Here is a 21,304-nt window from a genome sequence, read left to right as displayed (position 1 = left end):
AGGCCTGTCGGTGCGGCGACACTTTTATCGCTTGCTTTAAATGTAGCCTTGAAATGCAGTGTCCTCATATTTCGGACGACCAATTACTTCGCGTCTCGCAATAACACTCGCCTAATAATTAATTGTCAATCAAGCGTTATTGGGCGAGAACTAACGCGTAATGCCAGGTGCAGAGCTCGCAAATTCCTAAAATGCGTTAGGCAAAAGTAAAATTTCATCATAAAACGTTCTGGCCTTGATCAAAGTGCGCTACAGGTTTGCTTATGGTCAACTTTAGGCCAATATTCAGCGAGATTATGCACAGCGTAATCGTCAAGTGTTGTTATGGGCATGGTAACAGTAATGTTGTATTCTTTGCAGTACATTAGTTCACTGCATAACAAACAACGTTAGGCGAAAAAAGGAGAACTGACACACAATGTTTTAAAAAACAGGACCGAGTGCTAAAGAGCTGAAAAGAGTTTATGGTATAGTGTTGCATTGTGCTCACTATATTAGTCAAATATTAGGTTTTAGCAACAACCTGGACAAGTGGACATGTATTACGTTGGTTTACCCAACTGCTTCAAATGACAGTTGTTAAGAATGTTAAATTCTACTTCGGATTTTACTCTAAACATCCTTTAGTAAACAGTAAACATTATAAAATATATATGACACTAGCCAAGTTTAATAAGATAACAGCCAATATAACACTTAGTTTTTAGTGTTTGTCCAAATGTTATTCGCCTGAGGTAACGTCAAGAAAAGGTGACGTTAATCAAGTCAAAGCCTAAATTTGATTACTTAATTTTTGATGGTTAAAAAAATTACTATACCATATTCACTCTTTGTGTTAAAAAGGTATTTTGGCGGTAATATGTGACAGGTATACTGTCGTCCAAATGGAAAAGCTTAATGTTAGAACAAAAGTTTGGGCATGCGTTACTATTTTAAATCAAGCCACTTGACAATGCTTTGGACAACGTAAATATGCGAACTTCACAAATTTTGTGTTAGCAAACAAAATGTAAGAATGCCTTAAGCAGGGCCCTAAATGACTATTTCATAAAATGTTGAACTATTCCAAAGATCAATATTTTTGGTCACGTGCTTTTGAGCTGTACGTCAAGAGATTTAGGTTTGTTCAGCAAAGTAGTGCTAAGCTTTTATTTATAGCACTAATCGTCCCGTGCACTACGAATGAGTTCATTGTCTAATATCAAAAAGTTATGTCTGCTCGACTTCTCCGTGGGTACAATTGCTCAACCGCTGGATAATATCGTGGTATCTTTGGCCACGCCTCTTTCGCTAAACTTCAAAGAAAACTGAATTTTGTTTTCATTTAAACGAACATGGAAAAGGCTAGACTGAAACAAAACTTTTCGCAACCATGCATATATTGAAGCAGGGTTATAAAAGTGCATTCGTTTAAGAAAATCACTGCTTAGTGCGTATGCCCAACATATTTTACGTGATAGTGAAAAGCCATCATACCTGTTCGCCAGGTTCACCAACATCGCCCTCAGAGCCATCACGTCCGTTGCTGCCCTGTGTAAAATGATGTAGGTGTAACAACCGCTGGTTTTGTTTTACCTAATTAATAAATACCTTGTAGCCAAATGGGCCCTTTTCACCCTCAACTCCGGTAATTCCTTTTGGTCCCTACACATAAAAATTAGTAAACAAAAAACAATGTCGATAGCACAGTTTACTTACATGGAACCCAACTTGTCCCTTATCGCCCCTTTTGCCCTTCAACCCTTTTGGTCCAAAGGCTCCTTCGGGCCCAATATCACCAAGTAGACCCTGGTTAGAAATATTACGAATTAATTGACAGTGGCATCCTTAAGTAGCGCGACCGAATACTTACAGAAGGTCCAGTATCTCCAATAGAGCCCGGCGGTCCAACATCACCCTTTCTACCCTACAAAATTCTTGGTTAGTTTATACAACACGTGATATAGTATTGATATAATATTACCTGTAACCCAGAAGTACCGGGGGCACCCCGAGGCCCGTTGCTTCCGCGAGGTCCCTGTGTACATTCAGAAAGTAAGTCATTAGTCAGAGTCACATTTCTTAGGTCGGGCTATCTCCCGGCGTTAGAGACAACAATTAATCTCATTTAGAAACACATGTGAATAAATTATGGTGTTATTATTATCATAGAGTAATAACCTATTGCATCTGTCATTTGTTATAAGAATGATTAAATTCATCGATGTGTATAATAATTTAAAACTCTAAATGATTATACCGGTTCTAAAGTATTCGAGACATGGCAGTTTATGTTTAGGGTTGCATGTTTTTTATACAATATGCAGATTGTCATCATTATAATAAAAATACTAGCCTGGTATTGCTTGCACGAAAACCCAGATTAGGCCAACTGATTTCGGTATGCCTTTTCGGAGGTGTACAATAAAAATATTGTAACGGTAAGGTTTTAGAGTGTAACTACAAAGCATTCGTTAAAACTACCTAGTAAATTACCCAGTCAATTATGTGCTGTGGCTCCGTGTATGTTGTATTTTTAAGGAAAGGTGGCTAAATCACTATTTCAATGCTTAAGGTTGCCGACGCATGGGATAAGAGCAAAATCAGTACTTGTAATATGATTTAACGTAAAGATTGCTATACTATACGACTATATACAAGGGTGGCTATTTTCTCACCGGCATTCCTGGTCTTCCAGTTGCTCCAGTATTTCCAGCTGGTCCAGGATATCCCTAAATACAAACAAACCGACCTATGGTTAAACAAGCAGCACAATCAACTAATTGTATCTGATCTTCTTTTTTCAAATGTGATAACATGGGCCCAAAAGAAAAAACTATTTTAGAACTACATTAAGTTTCTGGGTAGGTCTACTTAACGTTCCAGTAGAAATACGTTTAGTATACATGATAGGTACAAAATATTATTCACCGTATGACCAGGAGGTCCTCTTTTCCCTGGTTTCGCTTGCTGACCACGATCTCCCTGTTTTAAGTTGAGTTGTTATGTTTATAAGTCAGCAAACAAGGTGTAAAAATCAGACAATTTCAACACAAGGTTTTCTGTTTATTCATCACGGAAAAGGTCCCAGTACCACCCAAAAATAGTCCTCGAAAAAATATTTGACATAATATTGACATCATCAATATTCGTTATGTGCTTTAAAATTCAAGTTTAACCGCTGCAATAAACGCGATATTAACTTTTCTGAAAATGAAAGCCGGATTTGTTAAGTTGAAAGTATAACTTTATTGGCACCTGGTAATAGATTCTGAAAACTACATTTCTAGCCACCAACTATAAACAACTATAAACATTTAAATATTTTTCGCGTATAGATATACTTTTTTTTCTATGTTAGTGTGTTTTAGGTTAAGCGGAACTAAGGATATTTGAGAATGAACTTAGCGTTAAAACCTTAAAAAGTATAACGGCACTTTTTAAGTAACACTTTTGAGTCAACTTGTTAACTAATAAAATGTTGAGCTAAACAAATAACTGATAAAATGTAGTTCCAACTTTACGAAAATAGTTCTCATGGATTTCATGACCACAGGCTAAAAAGTGACCACAGGCAAAAACGATATATATATCTGCAATCTGTGGTACAGATCCAAGCAAGGTGGATTTTTTGCAGTTCGCAATACGTTTTACGTTGTTTCTGTACAGCCCTACAGCTGTGTAAAAAAAGGGGGCCGTCACAATTTGTTTGTCAAAACATCATGAAAAAAGCCAATATATTGACCAACGTGCGAAACTTTTATTTGTGACCAATGCGTCAAAATTCAAAATATAATATATTTTTTCGCGCTTCGTGCGATCATACTCAGCGAAGGTTACTTGTTTGCGCACTGCTTCATGTGAGAACAGCAGATTTCTTTTAAATTTGGAAAGGTATAACGTATCCAGACTTTTTTATGCTCCTTGAACAAAATCATGTTTGTCAGGGATTGTGGGTTGTTAATTATGACAACCCTAAGCGATATATACAAGACTTATCTGCGTTTACATAACTATCTAGGTCTGATTTTACCAAATATTAGGATGCTATGTGATATAGGACAATCCTCACCAGATGTTGTACCAGAAACTATTATACAGAACACATTTTACCTTAGGACCTTCAAACCCCGGTAGTCCAGAAGCACCTATATGTCCAACTTCTCCCTGTGTTGTACAAATAAGTATCAAAATCGCAAAAAAAAACGAACAATACATATAACAAAATTCATATAGCTGACCATATTACAAGAAAAACAATCAGGAATATAAATAAACACACGTTTAAAGAAAGTTAGAAAAATGTAGGCCAGAGCATCAGTGTTGTGATATTTAATAGTATGTTTTTAAGATTATTAAATATATTATGTTGAGTTTATTTATAAGATACATTTGGATTATATAATTTTAATTTCTTGCATTTTCTCTGTGAGATGACTTCTACTAAGGTTCAAATAAGTTAAATACGAACGCCACGGCACGTGCGGTTTTACAACCTGGGGGTCGCGACGGCCTTGGTATGCTATTTACTAAAAGGAATTTTGACACGACACGAAAAACAATACAGACTAAAAAATTAGCAGTGGTTCAAACCATAATAATAATCTTTATAAAATTCGCGCCGGTGAGCCATCGTTTTTATGACATTACCGTTACTTTGGTGGTTACACTTAATGACCGAAGTACAGATCACATTTTTTTTAATTCAGGTTGTTTTTTTTAAGTCGCCAACTAAGGCTCTGTATTCTTTTACTGACTTAGTATTAGAAGTACAACTATAAAGTAAATCATTCCTTACTTTTAGTTAAAGTTACTTAACATAGTTACATCATAGTCACACACAAATTTATCTCTTTAAAAAGCCGTAAATGACGTGAATGAAAATCTTAACGGCAACTTTAAAAAGTTGTACATGACCCTGAATAAAAATCCTGCGTTTTTGACAGTTCTTTTGAACAATACCTACAAAAAAGGAAGTTTTTTTTCAATTTGAGAATAAATATTGACTCTGGTTTATGTGTAATACACTAAAAAACTAAAGGGATCGCAAACGGTTTTCTAAACTGAAAAGGGGGTTACAAGAACAAAAAAGTTAAGAAATACATATCTAACAGGTGAGTATATACCGTATATATTTTTTGAAAGGATGGTTACTTCGAAAGGATTGTTAAGATTAAAAGGGGACACAAAAAACATATAAAGCTACAGGATAACTATAACACTGGAGTATATGAGCAATTACACGATAAAACCGAAAATGCAAAACTATAGCTATAACGAAATAAGACAAACAAAACTCGCCTGAACCAAACTAAAATCAATCAGGACAAGGTAAGTAACCGTCATTTTAACAGGACATAGGGAAATTGATAACAAAGGAAACAAAGATTTCGGCATTCGAGTCTTGAATTTTACTCCACTATAAACAACCCTTTTTAAGTTGTTAGTTTCCTTGTTTAAGTTATTCCCAAATTGTGGAAAAGTACCTTCAAAAGAAATATACATTACCTTTCTTCCGACTTTCCCTGAACTTCCTTTATCCCCTTTCAGTCCCTATAACAGTATGAAAACAGTGCTAAACAATGTTATGCATAGGAAATCGACAAAGCAGTACGTTAATTATAACAATACTTACTTGTAATCCTCTAATTCCCGGTTTTCCAGGTAATCCAATCTTTCCAGGAAATCCCTTAAAACAAATTACGTGAAAGGCCTATTACGAAAAAGGTAAATTGTAAAAAAATAACATGAAGTCCAACCCACTGTAGAAACTAAAATAGATCATAATAAAGCCTCTTCCTTCAAATCCATAAATACAGCGGACCCTAACCCTGCAACCTTTTTTCCTTGACACGACACTGGGTAAATTAACAGCTTCTCTTTATACGCATAAAGTATTGTTTTTCTAGTCCAGTTTTATAGGTGTAGCCAGTGGGAAAAGACCCATGGACCCTACTAAGGTTTTAAGTTTCCTTAGTTTAATATTTATTTCGCATTTATGAGCTGTCCCCCTACACCTACGTCCTACAGTCAGTCCCATATTTAAAACATGCATTGTTAGGATAAGTATTTCTATGTATTTTATTCTTTGTTTTTTCTGCTAGAACCATTTTAATGCATTACGACAATTGGAGTATTTTTTGTTCAAAACATAAATGTAGCATAATTATAAAGGTTGCATACCGCTGTTTTATTAGATTTTATATTGGCAAAAAAGTAAGCAAGAAAAAAGCGATAACCCTGATTAGGTTGGCGAATTTTGGTAATAGCCGTTTCCATGGTACCCGGCATACCACAAAAATAAATGTGACAAACAAAATGAAACTTTTTATCGACAATTAACAGATTAAGGCTCGAATTGTATTTACCTTGACTCCATCCAAACCAGGTGGTCCGTTGCAACCATTTTCACCCTGCGTTGGGTGAAAACACAATGATATTTAGAAACCCAGGCGAACACTAATGGTACCTAATACGGGACCTGCAGATGTGTGCTTTACTATAGTCCCAGGTTAATATAAATATTTAGCGTCTTGTCAATTATTCCTAGAAATCTGATAGTTTTGGCCTTCTAAGGCAGCCTACAAAGCGCATGCAGATGTTCGGGTTGTGCTGAGCTAAGTGAGTACGGTGTCGATGCAGAACAGAAGCTTGGGGATTTTTGCTTAAATTTTATCTACCACTAGTTTCAAGCAAATCGCGACCCTCCGGATCACCTACAGTTTTAATGAACCTCAGAGCAGTTTGATATCCATGGTTTACATTCCTGCACAGTTTGCTTTGTATATATACAATATATATAATATATGGCCCCCAGACTAATCATAACAAACGGTTGTTATGATTTAGAAAAGCCATGTAAATCAATTTCGGCTGCCGGTCCTAAAAATATCAGGCAAAACAGTACAAAGCATAATCGTCAGGTTACATCTTTTGATTGCTATCTAAAACCCCGCAATGTCCACTTGACCGTAAAGGACCCATATATTTTAAAACCGGTAAATTAACAGATAAAGGTCGGTAATGCGTCGAACTGTTTGCGTTTTCGGCGTATTTAATGAAAAATCGCTCACAAATTTACGTCGCCTGTCCCAATACAATACATTAGTTTAGGGGTCGGCAACCCCTGGCACGCGTGCCAAAAGTGGCACGCGAGTTGATTTTTCAGGGCACGCCAAATGATTTAATGCGCTCGTTATATCACCTTAAAAAATGCAACCATTACATCACTATCACATCATTAACATTATTATTACATGACTAACACTAGCGCTAACTAAACTGTTGCACACATTTCTAGTTCGATCTGCAGTGTTTGTGTCACAAATTAGTGTCTTAAATGTTGTATTTAATATTAGTCTTTTGTTGGCGTTATTCTTGTTGTCTACGACTAACCGTGCGACTGAGAAACCTAGCTTAAAGCGAAACTGACAGTAAACACTTCTTGGTACCGGCTGAAAAACGTTGAAGTATATTCCAAAATAGCAGTATTGTGTTCGTGACAGTTTGTTTTTTTTCAGCAGGGTTAAGGTATCTTTACAGAATTTAACTTATGAAATTAGGTTTAATGGCGTCTACCAAGATACGTTAATTATATTTCAGATCATTCACAACTTAGAGGTCAGATCACAGCAGGGTTGCGGAGTCGGACTCGGGACTCGAGTAAGACTAGGTAAAACTACCCGAGCCCGACATGTGCGCATGCGCATAACCCAATTTCGAAACTAGTTTACATGAGGCCTACGAAGGATTGCGGATTATCCATCTTGTTTTAGTTACGTAAATCGGCGAAGTACAGACTGATGAGTCTGAGTCGGACTCGGGTTGTTTTGAACCGACTCCGCAGCCCTGGTTGCCAGTGCAAAACCAAACATAGAAAAATGTTTGGCACGCAAGTTGTTGATATTTTGAAATTATTCATGATTTGGCATACTGTATACGAAAGGTTGCCGACCCCTGCATTAGTTCAATAACTATAATGCACAATTTTTTACAACCAGTTTGACACAAAATATTGCGTATTGTTTGCAAGCCATGTAAACAGTTTATTTATAAGTTTAATCTCAAACGTTTTAAAGCATAAAATCAAACAAATTAAAAAGTTTGATGTTCACTGATTAGTTATTATCGTTGCTTAGTTTTTCTAATGCAGAAGCCGGATGCTGCCCACGGGGTTTGGTTAAGGAGAAATTTTAAACTAACTTACAATTGGAAACCTCAGTGTTTGTTTTTTGGTTTCCTTCGTTTTTTGGTTTCCTATCTGGTAAACTCAAAATCCTAGTTGTTAATTTCTTGTGTGATGTCAATACGTCTCGTGTTTGTTGGCATTTTTGTAGTGTTTGTTGGCACTTTTTTAAAGTAACAGTTATTTTATGTAGTTTTCATAATAATAAACATTGGGTAATTGTAGTACCTACCTTTATCCCCATCTCCCCTTTTGGACCATCGGCTCCGTTTTCACCAGATAAGCCCTTACAAATATTGGCACATTATTGTTACATACATTGCTACATTTCTGCAAAACTTTAGCGTTTAAAGTATCATGACTATCATTTTTCCAGTAAAAACAATACACCCTTAGAACAAATAGATGGTTAATTATGGACCAAATTCACAATTATTTAGGTTGAAGTCAGGATCATTTAGACTTGGCGTATTGCAGAATCAAATAATGTTAAGTCCTATGGGTCTTTTCGCTCATTACATTTTCTGGATCAAAATGCCGTACAAAATGAGTATTGTTATGCAACATCTACAAATAAGGTTTCAATTTTACTTATATTTTTTATAACCAACAATTTCAGTTTATTGGAGCAGCTTAAAACTGTTAAAAGTGCCTCAGAAATGCCTACTACTGTTATTATGCAGTAAAACCAAACAATTATTATAATTATTAGTAACATTCTCTTATTAAAAAAAAAATTGCCATTTAAATTAGTTAAAAATTACCTTAATGCCTTTGGTTCCGTTAATTCCTTGAAAACCTAGAAATCCTTTATGGCCCTAAATAGAGTTAGTATAAAAACTGAGATATAATACCTCGTATACGGATATTAAACTAAGCACGTGATAAATAGTTTTAGTGAATATAACTACCGTGAAATAAAACATTAACAAACAAACTTTCCAAAGACACAAAGTTAGAAAACGAACGTACTCACTGGTGGTCCACATTTGCCCTTTTCTCCAATTTGTCCTTTGTCTCCGATAATACCCTGAATAAAACAACCAGTATCTTCACTAACTTTTCACTAACAAATTTTATAAATAATCATCACGATTGTTAAAGATAATTTTTTATCGCACTTTTTTGCCCGTCCTTCCTTGTCTTCCACAAATTCCGCCAGGTCCACTTTGCCCCTGCAAAATGATTAGCTTAAATGTTCGATTCAAGTTATTAAATAAAATAAAATACTCTAAAAAACAAGTTCGGTTTTATTTAATAATTTGAAATACAATCTTATCTTTTAATTCAATTTATTCCATAGAAAACTATATCGAGTTTATAAGAAACATGACATATTTCACCTTTTGTCCACGATTGCCCCTTTCTCCTTTGCCACCAACAGCTCCCGTATCCCCCTAAAAAAGAAATGCAAAACAAGCTAAAACATAAGGCAGCGTTTTTTTTTTATATAAGACGGACACAAGACGAACAGAAAATGAAACATTGGTGTTTTTATTCGACCAGTGGCAACGTGGAGAGATGTAGTAAAATATAATAATTTTAGTTTTTTCACTTAAGGGTGGTCTTTAGCGCCCCGTCATAAGCATTTTGAATATTTATTTTCTTAAGTATGATTTGCGTTTTACGTTAGAATCCGTATAAAGATTTTTTGTATGATGTATAAAGTATGCACGAAACCAAAGAACACAGTTAACAAATATCACGCAGTTTTGATGTTTAATAACTTTGGCGATGATCTCTATTATTCAAAATGTCAACGCTCAATCGTAACGTAACGCCAACTAAGAGTTTGCCTTTAAACTAGTTAACGAATATGAAAAAAAATATTCTACATTCGCGATGCCGTGCAAGTAAACAAAGTTAAAACTGCAAAATACCATGTTAACATCATGTTTAACTGTAGTAAACGTTTCGTTCATATCACTTGGACAGTATTACGTGTTTTATTACAATTTACGACTTAGTAAAGTCACCTTATCACCTTTAATTCCGGGTAGACCTCGATCTCCAGATGGTGCCTGTATATATTTCAAAAACAAATTGCAATATAAAATAAATTAGTCATTTCGAAAAACATTTTTTGCAAGTAAATAAAAGTTACCTTCCGGCTTTGTGGTCCCATGAGACCGCGTGGTCCCGGCAAACCCCGATTTCCCTGTTACAAAGAAATAAAAATTTAAAAGGGTACTATTAAACACGAACTTATAGTCGTTATCTTACCGTTGGACCTGGAAGTCCAATTGGGCCTGGTAATCCAACGATACCCTGCAAAATAAAACAAAGTTTATTCGATATTCACGTAAAAAGAAGAAATAAGAATCGTCCAAATGTCACAATATCCGTACCAAGCTAAAACTAGATATGCAATCAGTTAGACTATTATCCAGTGTGTTTTAAACGAAAAAATGCTTTTGGTTGTGAGTCATAAAAAATCCTTCAAAACCACTTGAACATTGAAATAAGGTATATAAATGGTAAACTACAAAGTAAAAAAAGTGACGATAAAAACTAACTGTACTCACAGGCTTGCCATCAGGTCCTGATGTGCCAACAGCACCGGGTGTACCTGAAACTCCCTATAAATATAAACATTAAAAATAAACATTGCAATGGCAAGTTCTGACGCACTGTATATCAACAACATCGAGAAATACAACATACTCCTAACACTTACCGGGTATCCTGGGTTTCCGCGCTCTCCCTTTGGACCGATATCGCCCTAATATACATGAACATAAGGGTAAAACTCACACATAAGAACCTAGGAAGATAACATTCAATAATTCGATAATATTTCATAAAGCAAGTCCCCGTTTCCTAAATTTTATATTTTATAACAACACCAGTTTTAGGTAAATCTAACTTTATTCCAACTCTAAATTCTTAAATCATTTTCAATAACATTTTCTTGATTTATAAACACACCAATGAAAGCAAAAACACTAGTTTGAAGTAGTTGAAAGATAATAGAACTAATTGTCTTACCATAAGACCGATAAACCCAGGCAAACCACTTGCTCCAGGTAGTCCTACTTCACCCTGAAAAAGAGGTTTAAATGTAATTGGCTAATATGGGTAAGTGATGCTTTTCAACACAGCTCTTGTTTTATTTAAAAATGCAGCTAAAAAATATTTAAATCTTTTTAATCTACCAACTCGTTACTATGTTTACTGAAGTAGTTACATTATTTTTGCATTTGTTTAGCTGACGTTTATCGCTCTGTAGAAGTTAGAATAATATTCACCTAAGATAAACATATTAAAAAAAATTTCATGGCGAGCATGTAACTCACAAAGACCAGATGGTATTTTAAGATTTCCTAACAATTACAAAATAAAATTCGCGTACCTTTGTACCAGGATACCCAGGTGTTCCGCGTTTTCCAGGAGGGCCCTGTATAAAAAATGTTACCATTCGTTAAAAATAGTTGATGGAATAAATAAGAATTTTTGCCGCGTTGACTTACTACGCTTCCTGGATATCCTTTGTCACCCGTCCGACCAGAATTTCCCACAAGACCCTGTTTAACAAATAAGAATTTTATTTTAATAGACTGCCGAGAAACACAAAGCAGTAACATTGAAAAGTATCATAGTTTATAACCAGAGACAAATTCAATATTATAAATTCAACACTGTGACCCACCGAGAGGATTGTAGCGACAGATCATCCAACGAAACGATTTTCTCGTAAATAAAGACAAACTATTTGATTTTATGTTGTTATTTGGTATGTAATATTATATGATTTTTTTTTCAAATACGCATCCCTCTTCCAAACGTTTTTGGGTTGTTACAAATTACAAAACATATCCCGACCGACCCCCGCCCCCTCCCCATACAGCGGTGACGAACGTCAAAACACGCCATCAACAGGTGCATTCAATTATGTTCTTACTTACAGAATGGCCTTGTGATCCACGTTGTCCTTGATATCCTTTATCACCCTATTAAAAGTAAAACATCTTGAATAGTTATCATCGCCATAATTAACTTTTCGTTAAACATTTTAAAGGGTGCGATGAGATGTAGGGCGCCCTTTGGTATAAAAGATTGAATCAGAATGGTAAAAACATACCAGAAAGACAACTTACTTTTTTTTTCAAGTATTTTGCATTAACGAAGCTAAAATAGATAAAAACTACAGTGTATTCAACAGCGTTGCCCTAAATCTTTTCGATGTTGTAAAGTTGTAAGCAAAATAAATTAAGCTTGGCGTTTAAATTTTTTTAAATACCTCGGCTTTTTGAGGGTAGCCGACGTCTTGGGGTAATAAAATGTAAAAATAGGCATAGTTTAATCTTACCTTTCTACCCTTTTCTCCTAATTTCCCGTCTGTGCCGTTAGCACCCTTTTCTCCCTATTTAGAAATAAAATAGGCCATATTGTGAATCGACCAAATTGTGTTAACTAATTTTCATACTGAATACAACAATATTAACTATTAGGAAATATATGTCAGTTTATTCGAAAAAAATAAATAACGTTTATCTTATCTTGTACACAAAACATAAACGCAAAGCAACCTTTATCCCTTTGGCGCCATCTAATCCATAATACGGTGCAGGATGACCCTGAATTCCTTTCGGCCCAGGATACCCCGGGATACCAGGTTGGCCTTGTGGACCCTGCGCGCCCTACAGTATTAAAAATAATAACGTGACCTGTTAACAATAACACGACTTTCAAATTCGACCTCGCAAACAGTTATATTCAGTTTTTAAAGATAGAATAGGGGTAAAGGTATTTACCTTTTTTCCACTTTTTCCTCTATAACCTTGTCTTCCTGGTGGCCCAGGTGGTCCCTTAAATGCAACATTTTAGGAATATTATAACGATTTTTGAATAAATATTGTCTAATGCCGCATTCCGGTAAGCTAGCGTCGATTTTTATAACGTGGCGTCATAAAAAGGCAACCTCGAGAAACTTGGTGTTCTCTTAAATTAAACTACATTTAAGAGAGAGCGACAAAGTGGTCTTTCTGTTTATTACTGATACCAGTCTAGTTTGGCAAAATGAAACGAAAAATTGCCCTTTCTTCGAATATTATTCGTTTCAATCGTTTAATTTTATAATTTAAATAAAAAACATTCTTTAAATAACGTAGTGAAGGTGCTTAGAACAACTAATCGTGTTTTCGTTTTTTTGTACTTCTTTATCTCTCTAAAACCTGAAAATAGGCTCCAACTTCTTATCACTTTCTAAAATGATTTAAAAATGCTTTTTTTAGCGCTGTCTGCTAAGATTGTTACTAAAGACGACATGCGCAACACAACACTTAACATTAGAAACATACACGTTTTCGAGGTCTAATTACAACTGGGCTGACATGTACTGCATGTAAATGTAACTTAGTGTGACTTGTGGTGTGTTTGAGCAACGTTTTTGCGTAAATAACAAAGATGGACTAATAGTAAAAGAATATGGTCCAAAATAAACATGATGGATATTGAACGTTTTAAAAATTATCTGGCATTGGTCGCTCATGATATGTTGTAATGGAATCGTCATAGTTTTTAACAAAGATTGCAGTTGGTCAATTTTTTTTAGAGTACAAAAATAAATATATTTTTTAGAGTTACAAAAAAAATTGTTTTTTAGAGTTACAAAAATAAATATATTTTTGTTATTTTAAGTCAGCTACTATCTGAAGTTGACAAATCATTTAATGCTGCCTTGCCGTCATGAAAAATCTGCACAATATATTTTACAGGGTATGGATAATTATTTGTATACTTACAGGGGCTCCCCTGTTTCCTTTCGATCCAATAACGGAGCAAGTAAATATTTCGCCTTGTTCAGTGCAAAACATTCGTCTCGTTGGCGATCGATGTTTCTGTTTTTTGTCTGGCAGTGCTGCTGTGCCATTTATACCGCTGAGAGACACTGGAGCAGGCGAAACTACTTTTGACTGGCGCTGAGTGAAAATGCCACCGTTAGTGGCACGGGATATACGACGGTGCATTTTTTTGTTTGTGTCAAAGACACGTAACGGGGAAACAGTATAAAACTCTTCAAAAGTAACATTATGATAAAGTGTTTTATCATTGGCTAAAGGATTTTGTAGAGTATTAGTGCGAAACTGCTCAAAGCCGCCAATTAATCGAGTTTGCGCCAATCGAAAATAGTTCCACGAGGAAGCAACCGTGTTAGATTTGAAGCGGTATTTACTTTTGTTCGAGTAATATAGATTCCCACTTTTAATTTTACTTGCTTTCGATCTTCTTTCTTGGAGTGTAGATTGTTTTAACCTCTCCGAGGTTTTTGATACGTTATGGAAAAAACTTTTTTGAAAATGTTTAGAATTCTCTTTTTCAACAAACATTTGAGAACTGGAAACATTAATTGGCAATGTTGGTTCTACTTTATTTTCGGTAACGGCCAGATCCTGGTTTCCCGTTTGAAAAATTGGCATCTCTGGTCTGACAAGCCTTCTTGACCCAGAAAGGGAAAGCGTAGTCTAAAAAAAAAGGTTCATAAAAATCGGCAATATGGAAATACACAGACCGTAAAATAAAACAATATAATCGCTTCAACATTTTTAGTTATTCGCTATTGGAGCAAAATATTGGTAAATTTCGGTAGTATTATTGATAAAATAATCACCTTTAAATAAAGAATATGTTATTAGAAAAGTGAATTACAATATCCCCCTGGAAACATACTGTAGGTTAGCACCGCAATCTACCATCAGGTGAAATATGCAAATTGCAACTACATGTATACCCTGTCTATTTTTTGATACTCTTACATACTATTACTATTTTGTTACTTTTAATCGAATACTTTTTTGGTGAATGAATTTTAAGGTCGTCACTTTTGCATGATAAACCTTGGTTAAACACTTTTGCATGATAAACCTTGGCTAAGGCTAATACAATAACCATCATAGTTACCTTAACTTGTAGAAATAAGTTTTACAAATATTGTAAACCACTACAACTTGTATGTCTAATACTTCTTACCGTGGAAGGAGTTTTAATGCAGGTTTTATAGTGTTGAAGCCAATTACTTGTGTTTATGGTGGCTCCAAGGTATAGATTTACATGGCACAGATTTCCCTATACAAGAAAACAAGGTTCAGAAGGCATAAAACAACATTCGATTAGGTCAGGGGTTCTCAATCTTGCATAAGTGGTAGCCATCACCCATGGGCTCTCTACACTCTGTGCTACCTTGCTCACGTTTTGGAAAAGTGCGTCATAGAACGTCAAAATGTAGGTCGCTGAAGTCATAACGAAAATCGCAAACTCGAATTAAACTGCTAAACAATAAAGATTATAGATGCAAAAGCAGAATCATAATAGGAACCTTAAATATTTTCCGGTCTTCTTAATACACGCCAGAATTTATCCCTAAAGTTAAGATTATTTTACGTTGTTGCAGCCAATTTGTTTAAATGATGCTCCAAGATATAGATCGATTTTATGCTTAGTTGTGCGCTTTTCCAATAGACCCCACCTTTTCAAAATTTGGCGCTTTTTAGGGTTTGTTTCTTAGGTTTTATTTCACATAAAAATGTTGCCCTTTGCTAAAATTATCGACTTGTGTCTTAACAAACTGAATTTTTTTAGAGGCGTACCTTTGTGATCTGTCGTCTAGTCACAGATTATTTTTCTCGCTTTCTTGGACGTATGAAAATGTTTAACATTTAAATGAAATTTTCAGTAAATATACAACAAAACAGAGTCTCACTTGAAATGGTTTGCTGCTTGATCGGCGTGTACTCCCAAGCACGAGTATGTCATGTTCGACGTCAAGTGTTGGGAGGTATGAAATACGAGCAGAGTGAGGTTTTCCGCATACTGACCACACGGTGAGAGAACCATTTTGTAGTACAAGGGCAAATGTGGTTCCATTTTTCTGAAACGCCCTTCGCGACGTGTTCAACTTATTTAAAATGCGAAATTTATGACGCCGCTTTCCGTTGAAAATTTTTAAATATTTTCCCGAAATCTGCAGAAGAACATTAAGAACGTAAATTTTTTAGGACCGGTTGCAGTTCAATGACGCGTTTTATTGGGTTCATAGGCTTACTACAGAAATAGTTTGGTTCATAAAAGATACGAGAATTGAATGCATAAACCACAAAAAGATTTTTTTGGCTGAGTGATTTGAAATGATTTAACACCAAGAGACTCCAATGCAGAGGTTATCAAGCAATCTAAAGATCGACTTTAATACGACAAAGTAAGATGTGGTGTACGAGGAGCTTTTAAAATTGTTATTATTTATTAACTACCATACAGATAAAACTCTTACATAGAATAGGACAGTGCATATTCAAATAATTTCAAGTTTTATCCAATAAATTTGCTGTTCACAACACACAATCCATTCGTTTTACAAATATTGAACTCGCTAATCAATATTTAACATGTCTCTTTCCAATATAATGTCACTTACCAGAACAGCCAACTTCATCCGATTTCTGTTGTCGACAAGAGAGAAAAGATCGACAGGTTTTGTTGGCCTTCTAAATTGATTTAACGACACAATGAGAGAAAGGGAACGACCGTTGTTTAATTTATCAGCTTGCAACTTTGTAAAATTCGACCCAAGTACTTGCCACAAAGGCTGAAAAAAATAATATAATAGAATTAGAGTTATATAACACTTTTTACTGATATTACGGTGTATTAAACTTAGTATGCTTACAAAAAATAGGTATGTTCAAAAAATAGGTATGTGACCCTTTGCAGAAAAAAGCGCCTGGAGTTACAAATAATCATAACAACTTAACTAAAGTGACAACAAAACAAAGTACAGTAAAACTGCAAGTACAGTTATTTTTTACATTTCATAGTAGGATAAAAAAACAAACAAAAAAAAACATTACTTGAACGGATTACAGTTTACAAGAATGTATTTACCCTGATCAACGCAATACAAAGCGCGACAACATTTATGTCAAAACAAGCTAGAAAGAGACGATGAATACTTGATAAAACAGATAACGGAAAGTTGGAGCATCACCTGTACACGCTGTAATTTAAAAGCAAGTCGTCTTACCCTTCTCAGGTTACGAAATCCACGAGTGAGGAAAACTGTGTGATTGACAGAAAATGCTGGTTTCTTAAACGGTGTTACTGACTGAACACCCAGGTGTTGCAGGATGTTAATATCTAATTTTAAGTAAAAATAAGTGTTAGGCAACATTGTGACACCACACTTTATTTTTCGTACATGTTTACTTGTTCAGGCAAATTATTTTATAATAGTTATAGTTATACCTTATACAAAACAAATGTAAAAACTTGCCTCGTACTAATCTTTAATAAACATACACCACTTAAGCATAATATCGGAACCATATTGGTGCAATATAAATTCCTGGCAAAATTAATAAAACCGAGCAAATCCTACAGTCAGCTATTTCTATAGTGGACACCAACCCTGCATGGCACCTCTGCAAGTTATATAGCGGCGAATGGGATCTTGCACGTTGTTATCAAATTTGACACTAAGCATACAAACCACAACGTCTGCTTTATATCTCGCGCAGTTTTATTTAACCTGTCAGAAATCGGGGTACGTTCAAACCACTTTTAACTAAGGCCGGTCTAAGTGACGTGGATATCAACATGGCGTTAAAAACTTCACGTTTTTAAAACAATTCTAATTTTTTCGTTTGTTTTTCTTAATTCAAAGCAAACGGTGTAAAATTCGATGCTACAAAAATGTTGAAATTAATACTCACTTTGAACACTTGCTGCGCCCAATGCTGCGATGCTAAGCCAGAGTAAAATCACAAAAGTTGACCTGCAAAATGCAAAGCATTTTGAGAACACAACTTTATGTCGTTTTATTTCGCTTAAAAATTTACATACATAACCATGTAAAACAATTAGTTTTCTAACAATTTAAATATATAGTTACCTTCGAAAATACATTCTTTTTGCTTTGCAACGCAACATTTTACTCACGTTTGTAAGTTTATAGAATAAAACACGTTTGTCAGTTTACAGAAACTCCAACGAAACTAAATGAGCCGTCGGACCCACAACGTCTCAATTGTGAAAAAACGGTGTTTCGGATTGTGGGATTGACGCAAAACATTTGATGAAGAGTGGTGTTTCATATTTCCCGCAATATTACGCCTATTGTTCTTTAATCTTAGTTTCCGCACACCGAAAATTGGGCTTATCCGTTTGTTTGCAACTCAGTGCCTCGTGCTAAAGTGGCGCCTTGTTTCTCGCATGCCATTGATTTCCTGGTGGGAAGTTTACTTTTTGTCTCACACAACCTTGGGCTCTGTACCATGAACAATTTTGAAGCATGGAAGGCTATCAAGGTGATAATAAAAAAAACTGAGATTTAAGCAACGGTTTAAAAACTAGGGTTCTTAAACTGGAAGGCGAAGGGTGCGTGAAGGGTTTGCAAGGGGGGCGCGAAGACTCTCTGAGTAAAAACAACTCTGTTTTCATTTATTTCATGAGTTTGCTAACACGAAGACTAACACACAATAATTTATTTCAATAATTTAATCTATTCCCATCATGAATAATAAATCTTGTTTTTTTCATTTCTTGTATATTTAGTTCCAGTGACTTAAATATGGCATAATACTTACAATACAAACTGTTTTCAGGGGGAATTTCACCAAGCCATTCTTTGAAAACTATTTTTTTGCCAATTAACATATCCATTACTATAATCGAAAATGTTTTAGTGCTTGGCGCGAACGTGTTTCTCGTTAAAACTTTTTTAACGTTTGAATGATTTTTTGATTCAAAACAGCGCCGTGCACACTACCAGGTGTTGCGCTGTGTAAAATTTTCTGAATTGACAATGAATGTACACCGATAATATTTAAATCTACAACCTACCTTCATACATTTCGTAATTGTTGCATATTAAACAACTTAAATGTTCGACGCTGACTTACATCAACACATTGTCAAAGTCAAACTAACATTTAGGTAAAGAAAACCACGGTTATAAAACAACTTATGCAGAATTTGCAAACTTTAGATTTAAGCACCTCTTAGCACTGTCGGTGCAATGTTTCTATTTATCAGAAAACATTGCTGATATAATGCTGATCAGTTTGACTATGAAACATATCAGTCGCATAGGGAAGCGCTAGTTTGGATAATTGTGTCAAGGGGCCCCAAAGTTTAAGAATCCCTGCTTTAAAATAACAAATATAAAATTTAATGAATATTATATTCTAGGTGTTAGTTTGCACGAGATAGTGCTGTAATGGAAAAACGTTATGTCATCATTTTAAGCATGGATGGCACTACCAATAAACCAAATTTAGAATATTTAATTTTTCTGACCTATACACAATTTTTTTAAAGTATTCCTTTGAGATTGTTTTAAAGGTTGTACATGTACACACCTAAATATATCGTCTGTAAAATTATCTCAGCGAAAAGAAAGGAAGCATGGTGTCGATCTTTGGCGAGAAAAATATTTTTGGCAGCAAGGACCGTTGGAAATTATGTTTCTACACTTATCACCCAACACACTTTCCCTAAGATATATCAGGTTCGAGAGTAAATGCCGTATCCCTTGAGACTTCCAACGTGGGAAGAAAACAGTCGTGTTTATATATACGTGTTCTCTATACAAAAACTGAAGTAAATGTTCAAAACGGTTGATAAAACATTCTATTCAATATAAAACCATTTAACAGCGTTTTTGTAATGCAGCCAGATGCCGAAATAAATCCCAAATTCTAATTACGGCGGCCTGCCTTGCGATAGTCACATGCATTGCATCACATTTTACCATTACGTCATTTTCAAAATTAGGCTATTACAGCAAAAAATGGGTCTGATAACTTGTACGTATAGTGCCTCAGGTATTCTCCTAAAATCATATTAGTAGGTACTAAATAGGTGTAAGTTTACAACTAAAATATGTATACATATAAAACTATGTATGTGGCATGACCACTTTTTGTCAAGAATTACATAAACACATTATAATATTTATTTACTAATAACAAAATTTCTAAGGCCTTTTTTGTGTGTTGATATATTGATGAACTATATTTTCTGCATTCAAGTGAAACCTAAGTGTGGTTGCAGTTATACAGAATTCAGAAAAAAGAAATGCGCATTGAACCAGGCATTCACCTGTAATGATTTTGGGCAAAACCACTTCATCGGGCAACTGACGTTGCAGAACGAGAGCTACATCACGAAATCATGCCTTAATCCTAAAAGCAACTTACAATGAATTCCTGGGCTGTATTCTAATCGTTCAGGATAATCAATCATTAATACCTCACATGTAGCAAATTTAATCGTTGGCCTGAAACTTGGCGTCTGAATCGAACAACAATCAAAGAAAGCCCAACACAAGGAGAGTGGCATATCGAAACGAAATGGTTGCATGAAGTTGATAGAGGAGAGAGTGGTGAATGGAAGGAGGTCATTTGTTAAGAGATGATTCCAACAAATTATCTTAAAAAAAAAACATTGTTAATATAATTTAAAAAGCGACGTATTTAAGATTTACCTCTTTCTGGGTAGTAAAATGCTTAGCCTATATTGTAGGCTACCTTCAAAATTATTAGTTATTAAACATTTATATTTTACACATATTAGGGGGTTGAGGTTGTTGCAAATACATATGCCTAATAAAATTGGCCTAACCTTTTTGCCGATTTTTCTGTAAGTTTGCCACAGAAATGCCGTTTTTGGCAAGGATGTTTCCAGAAAAAAACTGTTCTTTTCGTGCACAAAAACTGGGACAAAACGTAAAACATAATCACCGTGTTCCAAATATTTCAAAACTGTAGCTGGCGATTTCTATAAATATATGACAAAAATCGTTGTTATGTTTTTTGTTTAAGTTGCCCACATAGCCACCATATAGCGATTGAACATAGTTTACCAGCATAAAGTGTCTTTCTAAGCGAACCGGTATCACATTCCTCGGCGGATTTGCCCTACAAAATTGCGAAACAGAATTTGAGATGTTCAATTTAAAGCCAACGAAAATCGTAAGTGTTGAACCACTGTGAAAGTAGCACGTTTTTACAGATTGTGCAATACAAATATTTATCTCATCCTGGACCTGCAAATAACATTATAATATATTGTCTAAACGTGTAGAAGCTGTTTGTCTAAGTAACTGGTTTAAAATATAAGGTATCAACGATCTTACAACAGTTTAAG

The 21,304-nt window shown here is 35.0% G+C and overlaps 1 protein-coding gene and 1 long non-coding RNA gene across 2 annotated transcripts; both read right to left on the bottom strand.

Annotated features, from left to right (window-relative positions):
• Nucleotides 1-4,091: 4,091 nt before the first annotated feature.
• LOC146132994 (uncharacterized) lies at nt 4,092-5,671 on the bottom strand. Its single transcript, XR_014501702.1, has 3 exons — nt 5,615-5,671; nt 5,488-5,532; nt 4,092-4,146 (listed from the first exon to the last, which is right to left on the bottom strand). It is a non-coding gene; the product is annotated as an uncharacterized LOC146132994 (long non-coding RNA).
• A 646-nt stretch (nt 5,672-6,317) lies between these two features.
• Nucleotides 6,318-21,304, bottom strand: LOC146132993 (uncharacterized). The gene is made up of 25 exons (XM_083397619.1): nt 21,021-21,304; nt 20,780-20,935; nt 20,408-20,587; nt 17,869-17,930; nt 17,181-17,293; nt 16,575-16,745; nt 15,864-16,124; nt 15,134-15,229; nt 13,909-14,628; nt 12,919-12,972; nt 12,694-12,804; nt 12,474-12,527; nt 12,070-12,114; nt 11,635-11,688; nt 11,517-11,561; nt 11,153-11,206; nt 10,842-10,886; nt 10,690-10,743; nt 10,388-10,432; nt 10,269-10,322; nt 10,141-10,185; nt 9,508-9,561; nt 9,141-9,194; nt 8,397-8,450; nt 6,318-6,392 (listed from the first exon to the last, which is right to left on the bottom strand). The coding sequence occupies exons 3-25, from the start codon at nt 20,557-20,559 to the stop codon at nt 6,318-6,320; spliced, it is 2,472 nt and encodes an 823-aa protein (XP_083253745.1). The 5' UTR covers nt 20,560-20,587; nt 20,780-20,935; nt 21,021-21,304.

The sequence above is a fragment of the Ascidiella aspersa genome, chromosome 9 (assembly GCF_963924565.1).
Source record: "Ascidiella aspersa chromosome 9, kaAscAspe10.2, whole genome shotgun sequence".
Classification (NCBI taxonomy): Eukaryota; Metazoa; Chordata; class Ascidiacea; order Phlebobranchia; family Ascidiidae; genus Ascidiella; species Ascidiella aspersa.
This window is presented reverse-complemented; position numbering and strand designations above follow the sequence as displayed.